At 39.9% G+C, this 17,572-nt stretch overlaps 2 protein-coding genes across 3 annotated transcripts in view; both read right to left on the reverse strand.

The window, feature by feature from the left end:
- Positions 1-2,265: 2,265 nt before the first annotated feature.
- On the reverse strand, positions 2,266-4,290 carry LOC146505499 (dickkopf-related protein 1-like). The gene is made up of 4 exons (XM_085181678.1): positions 3,890-4,290; positions 3,617-3,761; positions 3,304-3,438; positions 2,266-3,147 (listed from the first exon to the last, which is right to left on the reverse strand). The coding sequence occupies exons 1-4, from the start codon at positions 4,283-4,285 to the stop codon at positions 2,882-2,884; spliced, it is 942 nt and encodes a 313-aa protein (XP_085037804.1). The 5' UTR covers positions 4,286-4,290; the 3' UTR covers positions 2,266-2,881.
- An 835-nt stretch (positions 4,291-5,125) lies between these two features.
- LOC146505500 (cGMP-dependent protein kinase 1) overlaps positions 5,126-17,572 on the reverse strand; it is a 103,418-nt gene continuing 90,971 nt past the window's right edge. Inside the window, exons 9-18 of one of the 2 annotated variants that reach the window (XM_085181677.1) lie at positions 16,554-16,628; positions 12,105-12,201; positions 11,864-12,003; positions 10,693-10,782; positions 10,319-10,460; positions 9,693-9,856; positions 9,343-9,465; positions 9,192-9,254; positions 9,041-9,107; positions 5,126-8,948 (exon numbers count right to left, since the gene is read on the reverse strand). In XM_085181677.1, coding sequence (XP_085037803.1) covers positions 8,850-8,948; positions 9,041-9,107; positions 9,192-9,254; positions 9,343-9,465; positions 9,693-9,856; positions 10,319-10,460; positions 10,693-10,782; positions 11,864-12,003; positions 12,105-12,201; positions 16,554-16,628 — 1,060 coding nt within the window. In that variant the 3' untranslated portion in view covers positions 5,126-8,849. The remainder of the gene's footprint in view (positions 8,949-9,040; positions 9,108-9,191; positions 9,255-9,342; positions 9,466-9,692; positions 9,857-10,318; positions 10,461-10,692; positions 10,783-11,863; positions 12,004-12,104; positions 12,202-16,553; positions 16,629-17,572) is intronic. The other variant, XM_085181674.1, reaches the window with a different exon arrangement.

A 17,572-nucleotide genomic window follows, 5' to 3' on the forward strand; every position in this document is an offset into this window, starting at 1 on the left:
CCTTTCATCTCTTGACGGTTCACTCATGAGTTTGTTAACTCGGGGATGTCTGTCGATGGTGTTTGGCAGCAGAGCTAGAATAACAATGGTTGATATACCAAATACTCAGGCAGATAAAAGCTTTTCATACTTTTTAGATTGTGACGGTAGATAAGCAAATCATTTCTGTTTTTATTGCCCATGAAGTTTTATTAAAAGACTTGAAGAATGTCTATCCGCCTAGATCAGGCTTGAGTTCGCTTTATGTTTGGGTTGTGCAAACACACAGGAACGTGTAAACAGAAATGAAAAGTGTTAATCAGTATTTTCATGAATTGCAGCCTGGATTTGTTCTGTTAAGATAAATGTTTACTGTAGTTACTTGTTTCCAGTTTTTGGAAGCATACAGTAGCATGAAAACGCATGCCAGTGGATGTGCTGATTCATTCTTGTGGTATGACAACAGCAAATGTTGTTGGTTAGGATGCCGCGGCGTGGGCGAGTGTGCTGCTACGCCAAACGTCTCACACCCGAAATTTCACCCCTACAAGGTTTTGCAAGTCTGTGTGTACATGTGCACTGCTGTAAATGTGTACAAACTGTTCAGCTGCATGTGGGGACATGACTGTGTGTGCATGTGTGTTTGTGTGTGACAGTGTCTCAGCGCTGCTGACGTTGAGTTTGTTTCTCCGGACTCCACTAAATGTTCCTTAGCTGCCTGTGTAAAGTGAACACACACACACAAACAAACACACACAACCTGGCCTTCCTTGAGTTAGGGCACATGCCTGTGGCCTGTGTAAGTCTGTGGTTGGTGTAATGATGACAGGCTCACACACATACTCACAGATTCCAGGACCCCCACAAACATGACTTGGCTGAGCCTGCATGGTATATTGTGCTGCTGACAATGCTACCATTATTCTTAATTACTCTCAAGAATGGACGCTAAATTATTTAAATGGAGTGTGTCTCTCTGAAAGTCTGGCTGCCTCTTGGTCAATGTGCCTATCCTCAGCAGTGGTGGAACAAATACCCAGATCCTTTACTTCAGCAAAATGGCAGCACCACAAAGTTACTATACCCTAATCATAGAAAATGTGAGTAGTGTAGTTAGTAGGTAGGATTATAAACACTGTTCTCATTATGCTGGGAAAGTGGCTTCTGGCTCTATTATACTATCTTACTATTATTAATTTCCATCAAAATGAGAGCTTTCTTGTGTTTTCTGATGTTTTTTTTAAATACATAAAAAACTGTTTTCCAAAAGGTTGAGGTAAATCTAAAATAAAATTAAAGTAAATAACTAGAGCCACACAAATACCTTAGCGCAAGATTTGAGCCCATGGTTTTGTTTTTCCACCACTAATCTTCAATGACAGCCAGAGTAAACCTCACCTTGTCTTCTTTGGAAAAACTTCAAGCTAATGTCTGTGGATGTAAACAGATGAAGAGGTTATCTGGCTCGGTCAGATATCAAGAGTGTCTTGTGCGTCTTTTGATCTGACAAGAGAATCAAACAAAAAGTATAGTAATTTCCTCGCCATCTTCTAATCTAAACATGTCTAATTACAGGTACCAAGGTGTATTTGAGTGGATTCATAGCCTACATATTAGAGCACATCTATTGCACAACAGCCAGGAAATGGGGTGTGCTGTGCAATTGGAGAGACTGAGAACTTTTTTTGTTGTTGTTGCATCACAGAATACGTGCTGTGGTGCACCTCATTTCATGAAGCCTTGTGTAGATTGAGTAAGATGAAATAATTAAAGGCTTTAACTTGGATAGCCAGCTATCTGCTCTGCTGCACATGAAGGCAGGAGCATCATAATTAGAAACTAGCCAACACCAAAGGTGTAGGTGGCAAACACATTCGTCAGGACACAGATACTTAGTTATTACCTCTTTGTAGGCATCATTTGATATGGTGGGTTGCCTTCATCTGATGATATAGCCTTGATTGACCATTGTCTGCTTTCACAGCAGGACCTGACGTGTTGAGGCTCCAGTAGTAACTCATTACAGTTGTATGTTTGTTGTAAGTCTTTTTGGGTCTGTGTATTTCTTCCTGTAACAACTGTGTTTAGTGATTCTGGGCCAGGTTAAGCACCGCAGACATCCTTCAAACAACTTTTGCTTTTCAGAAGGGGACAGTTGTTGCTTTTCGGTGTACCAGCTACTATATGAAGACTAAATCATTTAGTTTTTAACTTTTGCAAGAAACCTCTACAAATCCTACGTAAAGCCTCCCCCTCCTTTTTTTTTTGCTGCAGTAGATTAAAAAAAAGAAGAGGAATATAAAGACTGCGTTAAGATTATCACGTGACATTTAATAAAACAAATATATTCAAATTTTCAATAGATAACATTTCTTATAAAACTTTATATATAACACATTTACAATGCATGCAGCACCATGTCTTTATAATACTGGTGTTGACAGAATGTAATAGCTCATTTAAGTGCCACATCCAGGGAAATATGTACAATACAGTAATTTACTGCAATAACCGTGGCATGAAGTTCCATAAAAAGAGAAACAAAACAGCTCTGCCATTACCAATGACATGCATTGATCTTCCTAATACTTCTGAAATGTCACTTCCTAACTTCCGACTCCTCGTCTGCTGAAAGGGAATTGATTCAGTCCATCTTGCACTCTTGTATCCCTCTGGGTGTATCACTTTTCCAGGAATCATGTCTACCCTTTCGGCTGATGTGTTTGTGTCAACAACTTTGGCAGGAAAGAATGTCTTAGGTGTCTGTGTGCATGTGTGTGTGCGTGTGTGTCAGCATCTCTTGTGTATGCAAGTGTTTGTCAGTGTCTGTGACTGAGTTGTGGGTTTTGCTGGGCGTGTGAGTGTGCAGGTTTCTCTTTCTGTGTGCGTCCACTCGTTCATGTCAGCGTCTCTGACAGGTGTGTAGGTTCCGGGCTGCAGTCCTGCTGACAGTGTGATCTCGCTCTCCTTTCTCTGGTCGGCAGGCCAGCCCTTCGCCGCAGTCACAACGCTGGAACAGCTCCAAGCCATGGTTGCCTTTCCTGCGGTGGCGCGTACACACCTGGCCCTCTGTCAGAACAGGCTTACAAATGCGAGTCCAGAAGTGTCTGGCACAGCAAAGACCCTCGGAGCAGTCTGCAGATCTCAGGCAGGCATCCCCCTCTTGGCCTGGAGATGAGGGGGGGGGGGGGGGGGGGGGGGGGGGGGGGGGAGCGAGAGAACAAAGTGAAAATATGTTACATGGAACAGACCTCCCTGAAAACTTCCTACTGCTGTTACTTGAACCCAACAGATAAGACCAGTGATTTTTAACAGCACACTTACCTTTGACAGCATGAGGCTGGTTGCTATGGGCAGTGGGAGGCTTCTTGGCTCGATGCTCCATGGTACTGTTGTGTGTGTGCCAGCCAGTGGTGAGGGCTACATCTGCGACATCTAAGTCATTTGCCTGGCAAACACCTGAAAAGGTAAAAGAGGAAAATAAATAACTGCATTTAGGGTTTGCAATTAACACTACAGAAAAAAAGCCCTTAGTTAATTAAGATATAAATAATAAGTAAAAAGTTAAATAAAAAAATACAGATACAAGATGACTAAAAGAAAACCAAAAGTCATTACTGATTTGAAATGAGCTCACCGTTGCTGCAGCGGTTTCCTGCACAGCACATCGAGTCCCTTGCGCAACGCTTTCGGTTCTTACGGCAGGGTAGGCAGACGCCTCGAGCATCGTTGCAGAATTCCTCACCTCCGCACTCTTCATCATCCGTGCAAACATTTGAGGTCTATATATGATTAAAAACAAAAATATTATTTCAGGAAGTATATTGCTATGATTTCTGTGACAACGTATATAAGCGGATCACTATTGTGGTGCACAGACTTGACTTTTACGCACGGCTGAGTTAATTACCTGCAAGGTGTCTGCGGGTAATTTGTGTCCCATGCTACCAGAAGGTGATGTTCGAGGACTCGGACTGACACTATCGGTATCTTTAAGAATCGGGGCGCCGGGCAGATTTTTGATCGCGTTGGAGTTCGTCAGGACTGTGCCCGCGTAAACGTCCCCAAGGTATCCAAACAGCGTGAGATACACAGCCAAGAAGCCGCGGACTGAAGGCATCTTCATGATTCCTTTCTTAAATTCTCCGGCAAACACGCGATAAGAATGTTCCTTTTGTTTTGAGAAGAAGAGTGACAAAGTCCAAAACGGCCTTGAATATAGGAATCCTAAAGTTTCCAGAGAGTTTCGGAACGATGTTTGGAAGTCTCCTGACTCGCAGTCCTGGGATGATCTCTCTTTATACATGTGGACCTGTTTGTCTTCCCGCCCCTCGCTGTGCACTACAAAGGCGGAGGGGTGGAATTTCAAACAGAGACCCACTGTACGGAAATGGCCATCTCTGCTCCCTGCACAGGACAACGTTTCAGTGTTTGTGATGATAATGACCTGCAAACTCTGTCTGAATACCCATCACACAGTGTCGTACACGGGAAATAACCCCACCACCACCAGTCAGTACTTACTCTATCCAGTCAGTATAACATAAATAAATAAAAACATAAAAAATACAGATGACAAATAATGTTTTCTTTAATATTTTTTTCGATGTGTTTAAAAAATATTACTCATAAATTCATCACTCTTTGTTTAAACGATCACTCAACAACATTTGACAGAATAAAATGCCTCGAGTCCCTCCTCCTTTGATAGATCTCTTATGAACAAGAATTTTATATTTTAAACACATAAATCACACATTGGAAAGAGTTTTTTTCTCTATTTTATTGATCACTTATTTTAATTTTCGCAATTACTGTGAAGTTATCAAAATAGGCGGGTAGTATATTTTTCAAACTATTATAGGTATAATTTTAGAAAATAAAAACAAGGACGTTTTTCTAAATGTGTAGCACATTTGATTTGCTGACTGATTTTGATTTATATCTCTGATAGGACTGTATTTCTGATGACAACTTACCTGCGCATCTTTGTAGAAGCCGTTTGCTTATTCCAGTTTCTATGACATCCTTTGGCTGCCCTTTGGCTGTGTGAATACAGCGATTGAAGTTACTTAAGTCGATTAACTACTTCATTTGATCCCTCTGATTGCAAAGGGGGCAATTATCCCCCAACGTGTGCTTGATTACACCAGTTGCGGACATCAATGTGTAGGATATGCAGACCATTAAGGGGTGTGAAAACTCTGCCGAATTAATGGACTTCCGTGGAGAGGCCTTTCAGGGTTGACTGGCACTTTGAGATTAAAGGGGACTCTGATCTACCCTGCTCTTTGACCCTTTAGGCTCCACCACTTCTAGAAGGAGAAATGTATTTGAGAATATTCAAATTAAGTCTCAATGTTGTTTTTCCACGTGAATCTGCTGATAACCCCACGTCGCAGTAGACTTGTCTCCGTGTTTGTCCTTAAGTTGTTATCTCTCGTCCCTTTCCTGAGAGACGTGAGCTCTTCTGATTTATTTATTTACCTTAAACCTTTAGTGACACTGATTTCAAAACTTTTTGCACTGTGTGTGTGAACAGTCAGTTTTCGCTGTGCAAGAAGAGCTCCCTTTAGATGCTGAAGTGCGTGATAAAAAAACAAGAACTTAAGTTTCTCCTTGTAGATATGTTAGCACTTGGACGTCATCTGCTGGTCACGGAGCCTTTATCCGAAGTTTGAGTGTGAGAACGTGTCTGCGTATGTAGAAGAATAAGCGATGCGCCATAGACACCTGACAAACACACTAGCACTTTGCGCATTTGAATTGCTGCATATCTTTTGAAGTAGAGCTTTTATCTCCACTTTACTGAATGTCAGTACTGGTAAGGTGAGCTCCTTTGATGCACTTTGATCCCCTTTGATCTCACAGAAGTGTCACCCTGTTGTTATGGCTGAAGCCATTTCCCTGTGCCCCAAACAGATTTGTTGTGCGAACAACACGGAGGCCAGAAAAGCTGAATCATCCGCACTTACCACTAAGTGGATGACATTAAACTCTTGGAGTGATTATTAGATATCTGGGAACTTTAAGCGGTTCACATGAGGCTGAGGCACTTGTGTGAAGGGACGTTTTAGTCTTACCATTAGCTCCCCCTTGTGGCAACTGCAGCGAACTCTGCACAGCACAAGTTTGAAAGAACACAGCACACACGACTCAAAAGTATTGTTTTTACTCTATAATTTTAAAAATCGTACACGTGGCACTCTGCAAAATAACTTACAGCAGAAAAATAACAACACAAGGCAAATATCAGGTAACTTTGCAGAAGGCAGTCAATAAAAACTGAAAACCAGTGGTTTGGTAAGATATGACATACATAAGGCTTTGTGAAAACATACCCCCCACCCTCCCCCGACACAGTAAAACACTTATGGTTTAGAATTAAGATTTCTTCTTGTGTTTAGTTCTCCATCGATAGATGTATAATATGTATGTTTGGCTTCCTGGGGTGAATGCACATAGGAGAATTTTGCCTTCAGAACTTTCTGCCTAGAAAGGCTTTGCAATACATGTTTAATATCGTCAAAATGATGAATTTTAACTGTTTCTTCAAGCTTTACCACATAGATTTGCTGCCTAGACACAAGCAAACAATGACCGTAAACTACAACGGATAAGAAAGCTTTTGAAAGGCAAACTTCTCCTGCTAGTGGGGTTAAATGTGACTTGAGCTTTTGAGCCAAACGGTGAAAAGAGAATTTGAATCATGATGAGATATGATTAATGCTGACATTCTGTCAAAGACTGTCAACAGTGATAAAAATATTTCCATATTTGTATTGGCAAAATATTCATAACTGCAAATCATTCTTGCCGTCTCTAAAAGCTCAAATTTACTGACTGAAACAAGTGATGGATGGTCTTTCTGAGCCATGATTAATGCTCACTGGTGTTTTGTATCAGGCCAGTAGTGATTGACAAAAGATCACATTAGATATGTGGAGAAAAGCATGTCATTGCAGCTATATCAGGTAGGATAGCTTTTAATCATTTTAAATGCTCCCGTGACATAAACAAAGGCGTAAGCAGGAAATTTATTTCATATATTTTGTCAGCCATCAAATGACTAGAAATTCTTTGTGGTGATTAATGTATTTATTAGATATAAGAAAGGATGAAAAGCAGCCATCTAAGAGGACACATACGTTTTTGAGGTGTATATGTGTTCATGCAGCATCAAAAAGGTCTTGTGATGTAAATTTTGTATGCCATTGACTTAAGGCACTTACATTCCTTTTGACTTCATGTTCTGATTTTTGGACGCAAGAGGTGACGAGCTGGGCGAGAGATCATGGTGATCAAAGTTGAGATTTCACAAAATACAACCGTATTTATTTAGCTTCTTTTTGCCTCTAGGAGACACGTCAAGATTCCCACACGATTATGTTAAGTCAAGATAGTCTTATGATAATGCAAATGTGGTAAATCTGAGTTCCAAATAAACAGAAGGATGATTTTTTTTTTTTCATGGCTGAACTCAAACTGGTGAAACCTGTTTAAAAACCTCGACAATACCACAAGTGATAAATCATCGATCAAGTTCACAAATTTATACAAGTCTCCAATTTTCTCTAAAGAATGCTGTCAAGTACGTTACAAAGTAATCAAGCACAAAAGAAATCACAATACAAAAACAAAGAACCAGTACTGTCATCTCAACATCGCTTATTATAATTTATCAACAGCACCAAAGACATCAAAACCATGTTCACAGTTATGTCAGTACTATACAGGAGAGGACATCCGGTTTGGGTGGATTCAAGAAGTGACTGAAAAACAAACTGAAGACGGATGTAGGCAGAGAAGCATTCGTATGCATGATTTTTTTTTTAAAGCCTATTATAGAACAGAAAAGTGTGACCTCTACTTAAGCTTAAAATGAGCTATAACTGTGGATTTTCTCAGTTAATGGTCTTAAGTGCATAAGGACACATTGCTTCATGGAAATACTAGCTGACATTTCACGTGTGCCGGTGTGTGATTCATTAAAATTTTAAGGAGGGCACTTTAAGAGTCACATCTCTTTCCACTGAATGCACTGTGTTTGTGCTTTTCAAGGTAGATTAATCTCACATAAATTGTACTAAGTATTTGATTTCAGTCCAGTAACGTTCATGTGTGACAATAGATCTCGTAAATTCAAATACTACGTACCATTCATATTGTGTTTTCAATAAGAAGAAAAATCTGTGACATTCAGATTAGTCGTGAGCACTTGGTACCAGTTGCACTTGCCATCTGTAGTGTGTAGATGTCTACAAAGCATTACAGATGGCAGAAAGCAGCTGCATGTTGATAACCAGGGACCAACTGCAGTATCATCATATCCCCTCCCAGAGTCCACCAAATATTTCACTAAATATTGCGGAAAAATGAATCTATAAAAAAAGAAAAACCAATAACCATCCCCTTCCTCTTTTGAGCGGTTGTCAACATATAGTTCCTTTTTCTAGTCGTAGAAGCAAAACTTCGACAAACTTTAAAACATTCATCCATCCACTAAGCATCTCTTCATGATACATGGGAAAACCTGGCTCCGTTATCAGCCTCTGTTGTATTTGTGTGTGTATGTGTGTGTTTGTATCCCTGCACTTTCTTTGCCTTTTAGACCCAAGTGTAAAACAACACCGGAGAAGTGCTACAGCAGTCCCATTATAAATGCTTGATCCAGAGCCACAGTGAAATAAAGGCATATCGGTGACCCAGAGGGTTTGCCATCCAACTATTTATCTTCTTTTCCATATCTTCTCTTTCATTTTTAATGCAGTTTTGTTTTTTACAACACAGCCATGTCCTCCACTAATGACCTCCAAACCATTATAATCCAGCAAAAGAAGAGTTTCTTCTGGTTTCAAGAGAAGAGGACTTCAAAAATCAACGTCCCAGCCGGAGTTGTCATCAGGAGGTGGGTCTTCATTGTCCTCTGGGAAGCTGTCAAAATTACTTGTGTCAACTGCTGATGTGACCTGGTAGAAACACAAAATAATCTTTCACATAAAGAATAAGCAACAACTGAGTGGCTCTAAAACAAAACAAAACGGGCACAGCGTGCACTTACATTAGGGATAATAGGCGGTGTCAGTGTCCCCTTCTTCAAACCTTCCCAGTTAAAGCCCTCAAACCATCTAAAAGAAAAAATAGCATTACTTCATCATTGTGCAGCGAGCAAATTAATACAAATGTCTGGACTGATTAATGCGTTTTCTCACTTGTGCTTTTGGATGTCTTTGACACCGTTTTTCAAGTTTCCCAGTCTTTCAGAAGGATTATCCCTGAAGTAGAAAAAATAATATATGATTCAGCACGCAGACCACTTAAATGAATTGCTATGTATAAATGTCTACAGGCACAAACACTTACCTGCATAGCTTTTTGATTAGGTTGGCAGCATTTTTGGTAATTTTCTTTGGAAACTCAATCATGTCGATTCCTCTCAAGATGATGTTGTAGGTTTTCATAGGATCAGGGCCAGAGAATGGAGGACTACACAGCAGAGGCCAACATATTACTTTGAAGTAAAATGTGCTTAAGTGTGGATAATTATGTAATCAGCTACCATCAAACTGTTCTGTATAAATTGTGCAATGAGCTGACACATTTTAATTTTCACCAGGTGACTCAACATTTCCAAAAAGTTTTGCACGTATATAGCATTACCGCAAAAACTTCATAAACAAGTTTGTTAAGGACAAGCCCGGGCCTGTGAGTACCTGCCAGTTAGGAGCTCAAACATAAGGATTCCTAGAGACCAGTAGTCAGCTGAGATGTCGTGGCCCTTGTTCAGAATGATCTCTGGTGCTACATACTCTGGTGTCCCACAGAAGGTCCACGTTTTCTTCCCAAACCCAATCTTCTTGGCAAAGCCAAAGTCCACCTAAAGAAAACAACGATTTTGTTGTCAGATTGTAGTAATCAGGCAAAGAAAAATTTGACTTAAAATCCTTCTCGTGGTATTTTGGTTCCTATCAGAGCATGTTCACTCTTATGCATACTAATGGTGGAATGAAAATGGTGGAAATAGTGGCGTTGGTGGGTTTGGAGCTGAGCTGAGTAGCTGCTGGCTGCTCTGCCAAAAGAGACAAGCTGGTTTATCCATGATGAGAAAAGGGAATGTTGGTGTACCTCAAAAAACAAAACCTAGCATAGCCTTAGTTATACTTCTCTTCACACTGTGATTACTCTTGTATTTAAAGCCATTGTGTGGCAGTATTCAAAATGATTTTTTACATTTCACATACATCAGAGAAAGATGGCATTTGTCTTTTCTTGCATCATCTCTCAAAAACACACAAACATCCAAGTTAGAGGTTTCTGTGTTTCGATGTTGATCTCTTACCAGTTTGGCATAACCCCTGTGGTCCAATATAAGGTTCTCTGGTTTAAGGTCTCTGTAGATAATGCCTTTGGAATGCAGGTAAGCAAAAGCCTCAACTACACAGGCTGTGTAAAACCTGGTGGTCGAGTCCTCAAATGAACCCCTGTAAACACAGCAGGACAAAAGAAGATGAAAATTGTAACTTACATCAAATAGTAAAATGTGATACACTTCCTATAATGTAGCTATAAAATCACTAGATATGTTGGTCAAAGCGGGACTCAAATATAATTTTACCAGAATTAAACTTACTAAACTTAGTAACTTAGCTGTCACACCTTTCTTTGCCATATAATTGTGTGTGTGTGTGTGACATTAATCCTTTATGAGTTTACCGGTCTCTAAGAATGGTCCACAGTTCTCCACCTAAACATGCTTCCATCAACATGTAGAGGTATTTGCTGTCCTTGAAGGTTCTGTACAGTCTGAAAACACACAGAAGTGTTTGTTATGACAAACTGCTGTAAAATTCATAACCACACAACTATTATTTGGCAGAAAAAAAGCAATGAATTCATCTTCTTAACCAAAAATCCTATAATCTATTTTTACACATGATAATACTGAAATAAAACAGTCTGTTGTTGGCCAGGGATTTCCTTTGATATAATTCAGTATTTAAACCGTTTGTTAAAATATACATAAATAATTTTAGTAAACCACAATAAACGGTGTACAGCAAAACACTCCCAAAGTGTTTAATTGGATTCAAGTGAGGGGACAAACCTCTCCAAACCAAGTGTTTTTTAAATTGTCATGTTGCTAAATGTCTCTCTGGCCACGCATCTCAAGCCTGCGAGTTATCTTGTCATTCAGTATTCCAGCACACAAATTAGCATTCGTCTCTATTAAAACTTTCCTGAACTGTTTGCATCGCCTTATCAGCGCTCTCCCACCTTCATGTTTTATAGTCAGTACCAGGGTGCTCCTGGCCACAAGCACACCAATGAAGCTGGACTGCACTTGGCATAAATAAATGTATTTCATCCAACTAAAGATTGCCCTGCCAGTGTTTGTCATGCTTCTTTTCATGTTTTAACTGTGCAGTCTTGTGCTACATCATCAGAAAAATGACTTCTGAAACACTGTTTTCCACAGATAATCTCTGTGCCAAGTCAGAAGTACTTAATAGAAAGCAAATTGTGCGTGCCCTCATTATTCAAGGGTGACTATTGAACCATCTGTTATTGGTAGCACAGTTTCCCTAAACCTCCTAACTACTGCTGCAGCTGTGTTTTGTTAGCCTGCTGATGCTTGTATCACCCATCTTTATTCTTGTTCAGGCAGTTCTTTATTATTGTTAAGCCACGCCATATTACATACAAACCAAGCCAAAATGAGAAAGCTGTGATGATGACAGGCTCTTTTTGTTGCCACGTTCATTATATAAGTCTTAATAGGGAATGTCATTTTTAATAACTCTTACTTTGATCACCAGAATTAAACATTTAGTAAGACAAGCAAACTTTATTGAGCATTTTAAGGAGGCTAATGTTAAGAAGCTACCTAACAATGAAGTCAGAGTGGGCCTCTTGCATGATGAGCTTTTCTGAGCGAATGTGCTCTTGCTGTCTCGTGTCGACGATGTGCCGCTTCTTGAGGATTTTCATGGCAAATGTTTTGTTCTCATCACTCTTGAGCTGAACCTGCAGTGATAGGGAAAGAGAGAGATTCAAATAGCAACGTGTGCAGCTTGTCAGACAAGTCCAGAATATTGATGTTAATGTCACACTGCAGCGCTTCATACCAGCTCAACGCGTCCAAAGCCACCAACCCCCAGAGTGTCGATGATGTTGAAGTCAGCTAGGTTCAGATTGAAGAAAAACGCATTCTCTGCTTCATACCTGTGGGGCCGGGAAAAAGGGGAGGAAAGAACGAAGGGGAACAGGATTAGAGATGAGATGAAGGATGAAAGAAAACATAATCCACTTTCAACAACCTGAGACAAAATATCCGTCTCTCCTTGAGCTCATTTGTTTGCAAATCTTAGAGGATTTAACTCATAGTAATCTATCAAGGATGTTGTTGAGGATGTGGAGAGTATAAATATGAGCACATGAACAGGATGTTTTTGAGTTTAGTCTTCTGGCAAATTACTTTGACCTCTCTTTGATCACAGACTAACTGTCCCCAGCTTGTCCCCATTCTTTATAGGAAAGAACAAAGATGGGACATCCGTCACACAGGCTACTCGCTACTCAGTTGGCTCAGAAGACATGCCTTGGCTCTGCCACTGAAACTCCACAACATGCCGGCATGCTGGCAGTAGAGATTGTTTCCACGTGTCCACCCCTTATCCCCAGATGCCCCGTGTCTTCTTTGGTTATTGTTTGATCCAGACAGAGTTTCATCAGCTCAGTTTCTGGATCAGTGGGCTTAGGACAGATCCAAGCCCGGATAGGCCTTTCTGGGTCACTCATAACAGACTATCGCCTCAACGTCAGGCCTCTTCTCTCTCAAAAATATTTCAGCTGTATGTTTATGTAGACAGCGACTTATCAAAAAACACCTCCACAGAAGACGTGTTTAGATAAGTCAGCAGCTTTCTTTCGCAGAGCTGCAGGGATTAAGATTATTTACAAAAATGTAGGTTAAACACTTTCAGAAAAAAACTGTTTCAGGTTTGAATGTAATCCGTAAAATGTGTAATTATGTTTGCTTTACGGCATTCTAGCTTATCTGGCTATTCCAAGTGTTACAAAAACCAACCTAACTGTACTTGTTTCAGATCAGTTACACTGGAAACCTTTTCCCTAAGCTACGCAGCAGTGGACACTTTGGTGGCACGTGTTGGCAGGTTACTGAGCACGATGTTTCTCAGAAACACATCAGGTTACCAGGACACTCATGGTTTATTTGTGTATATGTATACACTATTACTATCATGGGAGATTTGCAGGTTATCCTTTCATCTTTTCTCCCCGACCCTGACCTGGACGCAGGCCCAGAAAACACTCCAAATCCTAAAATAAGCGCTGCTTAAGAAAAGGAGACAAGTAACCAAGATTACATGTTTAGTGTGTGTGGTGCAGTATTGTTAACCCTTTAAAGCCTGAAATAGAAAATAATTGCAGTAAAATTAAATTTTTTTCAAAATTAAAGAGTTTATTGAACCATCTGACAAATTTGTTTAAAAAATTATTACATTTTAATTTCAGTATATGAATTTTAATTTGTATTGTAGTTGCTGTTTTATCTGGCTTTTTGAAAAATTGCTTAAAAATGTGCAATTTATTTAGGTTTTTCAGGTGGGGGGGATCACTCTGATGATATAGACGTCTCAAAAACCCACAAAAAACTGCACGCATCAAATATGGCACACTAGGATGTGCCTGGGTTCAGTTAATTAAGGAGCGTTTTGCAAATTCTGTCAAGATATCGAAGGAATAAAAGGATATAATTTTACACTTTAGAATTTTACACTTGCTAAAACGATTGACTAGTAATAGCAACATACAACCAGCAGATGGCAGCGTTGCTTCATTATAAGGAGTCAGTATCAAAGCGCTGACGAACAAAAACTGTGCTATTCACAGCCGAAGCACAAAACGAGCCCATTTTCTATTAGATAAGCAATGAAAGAATAAATTTGTCTTCTATTCTCTACAGATGACGAACATTTCTTCAAGCGGGTAACAATAGAAAACCATTAAGCTACTTTGCAATGTAATGAATGATTTTGTCACAGGCAAAACACAATGTCTCAATCAAGGACACACAGTCTCTGTAGGAATCAATGAATGGTGGAGATATTCACTAAGGCAGCGACACACAATACAGTTTTTTCAGATAAGCAGAAAACTACACTCGTCTATCGCTATAACTGAGCCATGATAAGCCGGGAACTGGAATATGATACCAGAGAGAAGATCCAGTGAGACTGAAACCATACATCCACCTTAAATAGATGTCTAAACCATGACCTTGAATAAAAGTGAACACAGAGAGCTTAGCAACATCTGACACAGTTTCCTGGACAGCATATGCATTATGAGGTTGCAATAAGATGTTACTTATAACTGCTAACATGAAAATCCATTACAAGCTCAGCATTACAAAGTGTTCCTATATGCAGGTCAAGTAGCACCTCAGTGGGTGATAATCTGTATCACTGAACGAATGAGGTCATAAAAATGATGCAATCCCCGTGTGTCTAAAGTGTGTGTCAGTATTTGTGTGGGAGTGTGTGTACGATTATCCTCATTTACTTTGCCCCAGTTCTTCTTCATCAGACTGACTCAGGGGAGCAGAAAGAGGAGAAGAAAGCACTTCTGACCTTAAACCAGACTTAAACGTCACTTTTATTTATGGGTGATTCCTGTTTATTGAACATCTACACTCCCAAAAGACACAGGACCCACTGAGTCATAGTGGGTCATATTTTCACATAAATTTTTAGTTATTCAGGGTTTTTTCACCAGAAGGTCCCAAATTGCTGATTAAAGTTAAGTGGAAATAGCTGCTTGAAAGGGCAGTTAGAACATTTTAATCACAAAGAGTGGGGAATAAAACGGGTGCCATCTAAATGATGAATATAATTTTAACAACAAGAAGCAGAAGATTATTTTAGATGATTTTATTCCTTTAAAAATAAAGGGTAAACATAAAGCTTTGGGATATAAGGGTAACATAATTTCAGATTTCTCTATAAAACATTTTCTGGTAAGTCTGCATCGCTGGAGAAAATCAGCTTTTTTCTTTTACTTTGTCTTATCTTTAAATTCTCCCCTCACCTCAGAATACATAAAAGTTTTTATGAATGCAGTAGCAGTGTGCAGAATGTAGCATCTCCTTCTCAGAGAAGCAAGGCCTTGATCAAAAACAATGTGTGCATATACAGTAGCATGTGACAGGGAGCTAGTCTTTGAAGAAAAGACCTGTCAGCCCCCGCAGAGACCAGCTATAATTTCCTGTACAGCAACAGCACTACTGAAATATGCTTATCCACTGTGACCAATTAGAGACAGTTTCCATCTCAGAGGGATCCTGACTCAGGCTTTCCTCAACAAGAAGCAAACGTGCTCTGCTGAGTGGGGAGTGCCAGCAAGAGACTACACCGCACGCAGCAGGGAAAGCTGCCTTAATCAGGGTGATGAGACAGATTTGAGAGAGCAGAGAAGGTGAGTGGGTCTAATTTGAGTTAAAGTTCTGGCTCGATGATAAAGTTATAAACATTTGTCATGCAAAAGTACAACTTGTTACTCATTTGCATAAAATCTAACTTGCTTAAGGAATCTTTTAAGCTGTCTGCAAGTCGCACTGTGTGACACAGACCTAATTAACTCGGGTACCTTATCTAGGTGGATGGATGGATGTAGAATGATAATGTAGAACACTGTAATTCTCTCCTATCTTTGGAGAGGGTTCCTCCTATGCTGGAACCCTTCATGGTGGGTCATTGTAAAGGCTTGGATCGTAAAACCAAGGCTGCTGCTAATACAACACAACAATATTTTGTTGATCATCATTTCATGCTGACAGCCACTGGATATTATGCTATCATATTATCATAGATCTACCGGCAGGCCAAACAATCATCAGTGGAGCCATAAAGTAGATCTGGCCAGGACCGAAAGCCAGAGGTAAGGCACTATACGCCCCCTGTTATACCCATCGGTTTCTTGTTGCCTCTTTCCAACCCTGGTGGTATGTTTTGCTCTTGACTGCTCTGCTGACGACATGCCACTGACTTGCAAAAGATCACTGGCACTCTCAGCTAGAAATCCACAGCACCGGGCAGACGTCTAGTCTGTTTTGTCACCCTCTTGTTCTCTCTGTCTCTCTAAATCTATCTACATATGGGATAAGCTGTTCCTGCTCTCTGGCTCCCTGTAAACTGTCATTACTGGGTTCTTGTTTCTACTCACCTTGACTCTCAACATAGCGCTGAATCAGTGGGGTATCAGATTATGCCAAGAGATGGCTAAAAGAACCCCTAGATTCCCACCTCAATGCCAAAGTGCCTTCTATAGAGCCATTCTCTTATTCCCATAGTGAAGATAAAGTACATATTAATTCCTCCAGAAATAGAGGTGAAGGTTATAGCGCGTGTTTTCTGTTTCCCACAGAGTGTTGCATTATTATATAACAGAAGTAACGACATGAAGCATTAACAGCTGGCCTGCATGTCTCTTTGCAAAACACTGCAGGCGCTAGGCAGTCACATTGAGTATAAATGATTTTTTCTTTGTCTTACTTGGCTTTGGCATCAGCATCCTCATGGCCTTTGCTGGATACATCCTCCAAACTCCCAATCAGGTGCTTGAATGAACTGAAACACAGACAGTAACAGTTAAAACAGCACCTGGTGAAGAATTTTTGACACTGTTTTGCTTGAAAATCTACAGACAATGCAGGTCTAAGTAACAGAGCATAAGTGTAAGAAACAAAGATACATATATTCGGATTCGTTCTATGAGAATATATGAATCTGTTACTGTTAGCTTATGTTACAGGGAACAAAGCACCTTATATCTGTATAAGAAGCTGGCACACAGTATGACCAATCTGCCATACACACTCCCAGTTAGTATTAAATATTCATCAGTCTGCTTTTAGAGACAAGCCTCTAAAAATCGCAGACGAGGAGACAGATGAGAAGACACAGCTACCCCAAAGAGGTGTAAAACAGTGTGATAGCAGATGGTGGGTGAGAGAGATTTTTGAGACAAAAGTAGACGCTTTGCATGACTATTTAGCGAATAAATTAAAAATTTAAAACCCACTGTGTTGAGTGATAAAGAAATCATTGGATATTATACAAGGTAAAACTCCTCCCATGACAATATTTTATATCTTTTTCAGTACTAAATAAATCCGTTAAGTGATTTAGGTGATAGAAGCAGAGCAACAACATATTTTTATTCCTCTGTATTTCTACTTATGATAAGAAGAAAAGTGGAAATTCTGAAAGTTAAAGAATAAGTTAGAGTATATTAGATGGATCTACAGAACAATAAGCTTCACAGCATAATAACTTGCTGAAATAAAATCCTCCAAATTTCTTGAGAGATTTGGAACATGAAAAATAACTCCCATGTTTCGGCTCATTTCTCCCTGAAGTATGGGTTTCTATGCAAAATAAAGATTCCAAACATCCTGGAAGAACAACTAGCTGACACTTTTCAAGCAGGGCTCATCAAGCTGTCAGCTAGAAGATGCACTGCATCTGGTGTTTTCTCCTGTTGAGACCATAATGCCTGCTAGCTAGGGCTG

This window comes from Neolamprologus multifasciatus, chromosome 13 (assembly GCF_963576455.1).
Source record: "Neolamprologus multifasciatus chromosome 13, fNeoMul1.2, whole genome shotgun sequence".
Taxonomy (NCBI): domain Eukaryota; kingdom Metazoa; phylum Chordata; class Actinopteri; order Cichliformes; family Cichlidae; genus Neolamprologus; species Neolamprologus multifasciatus.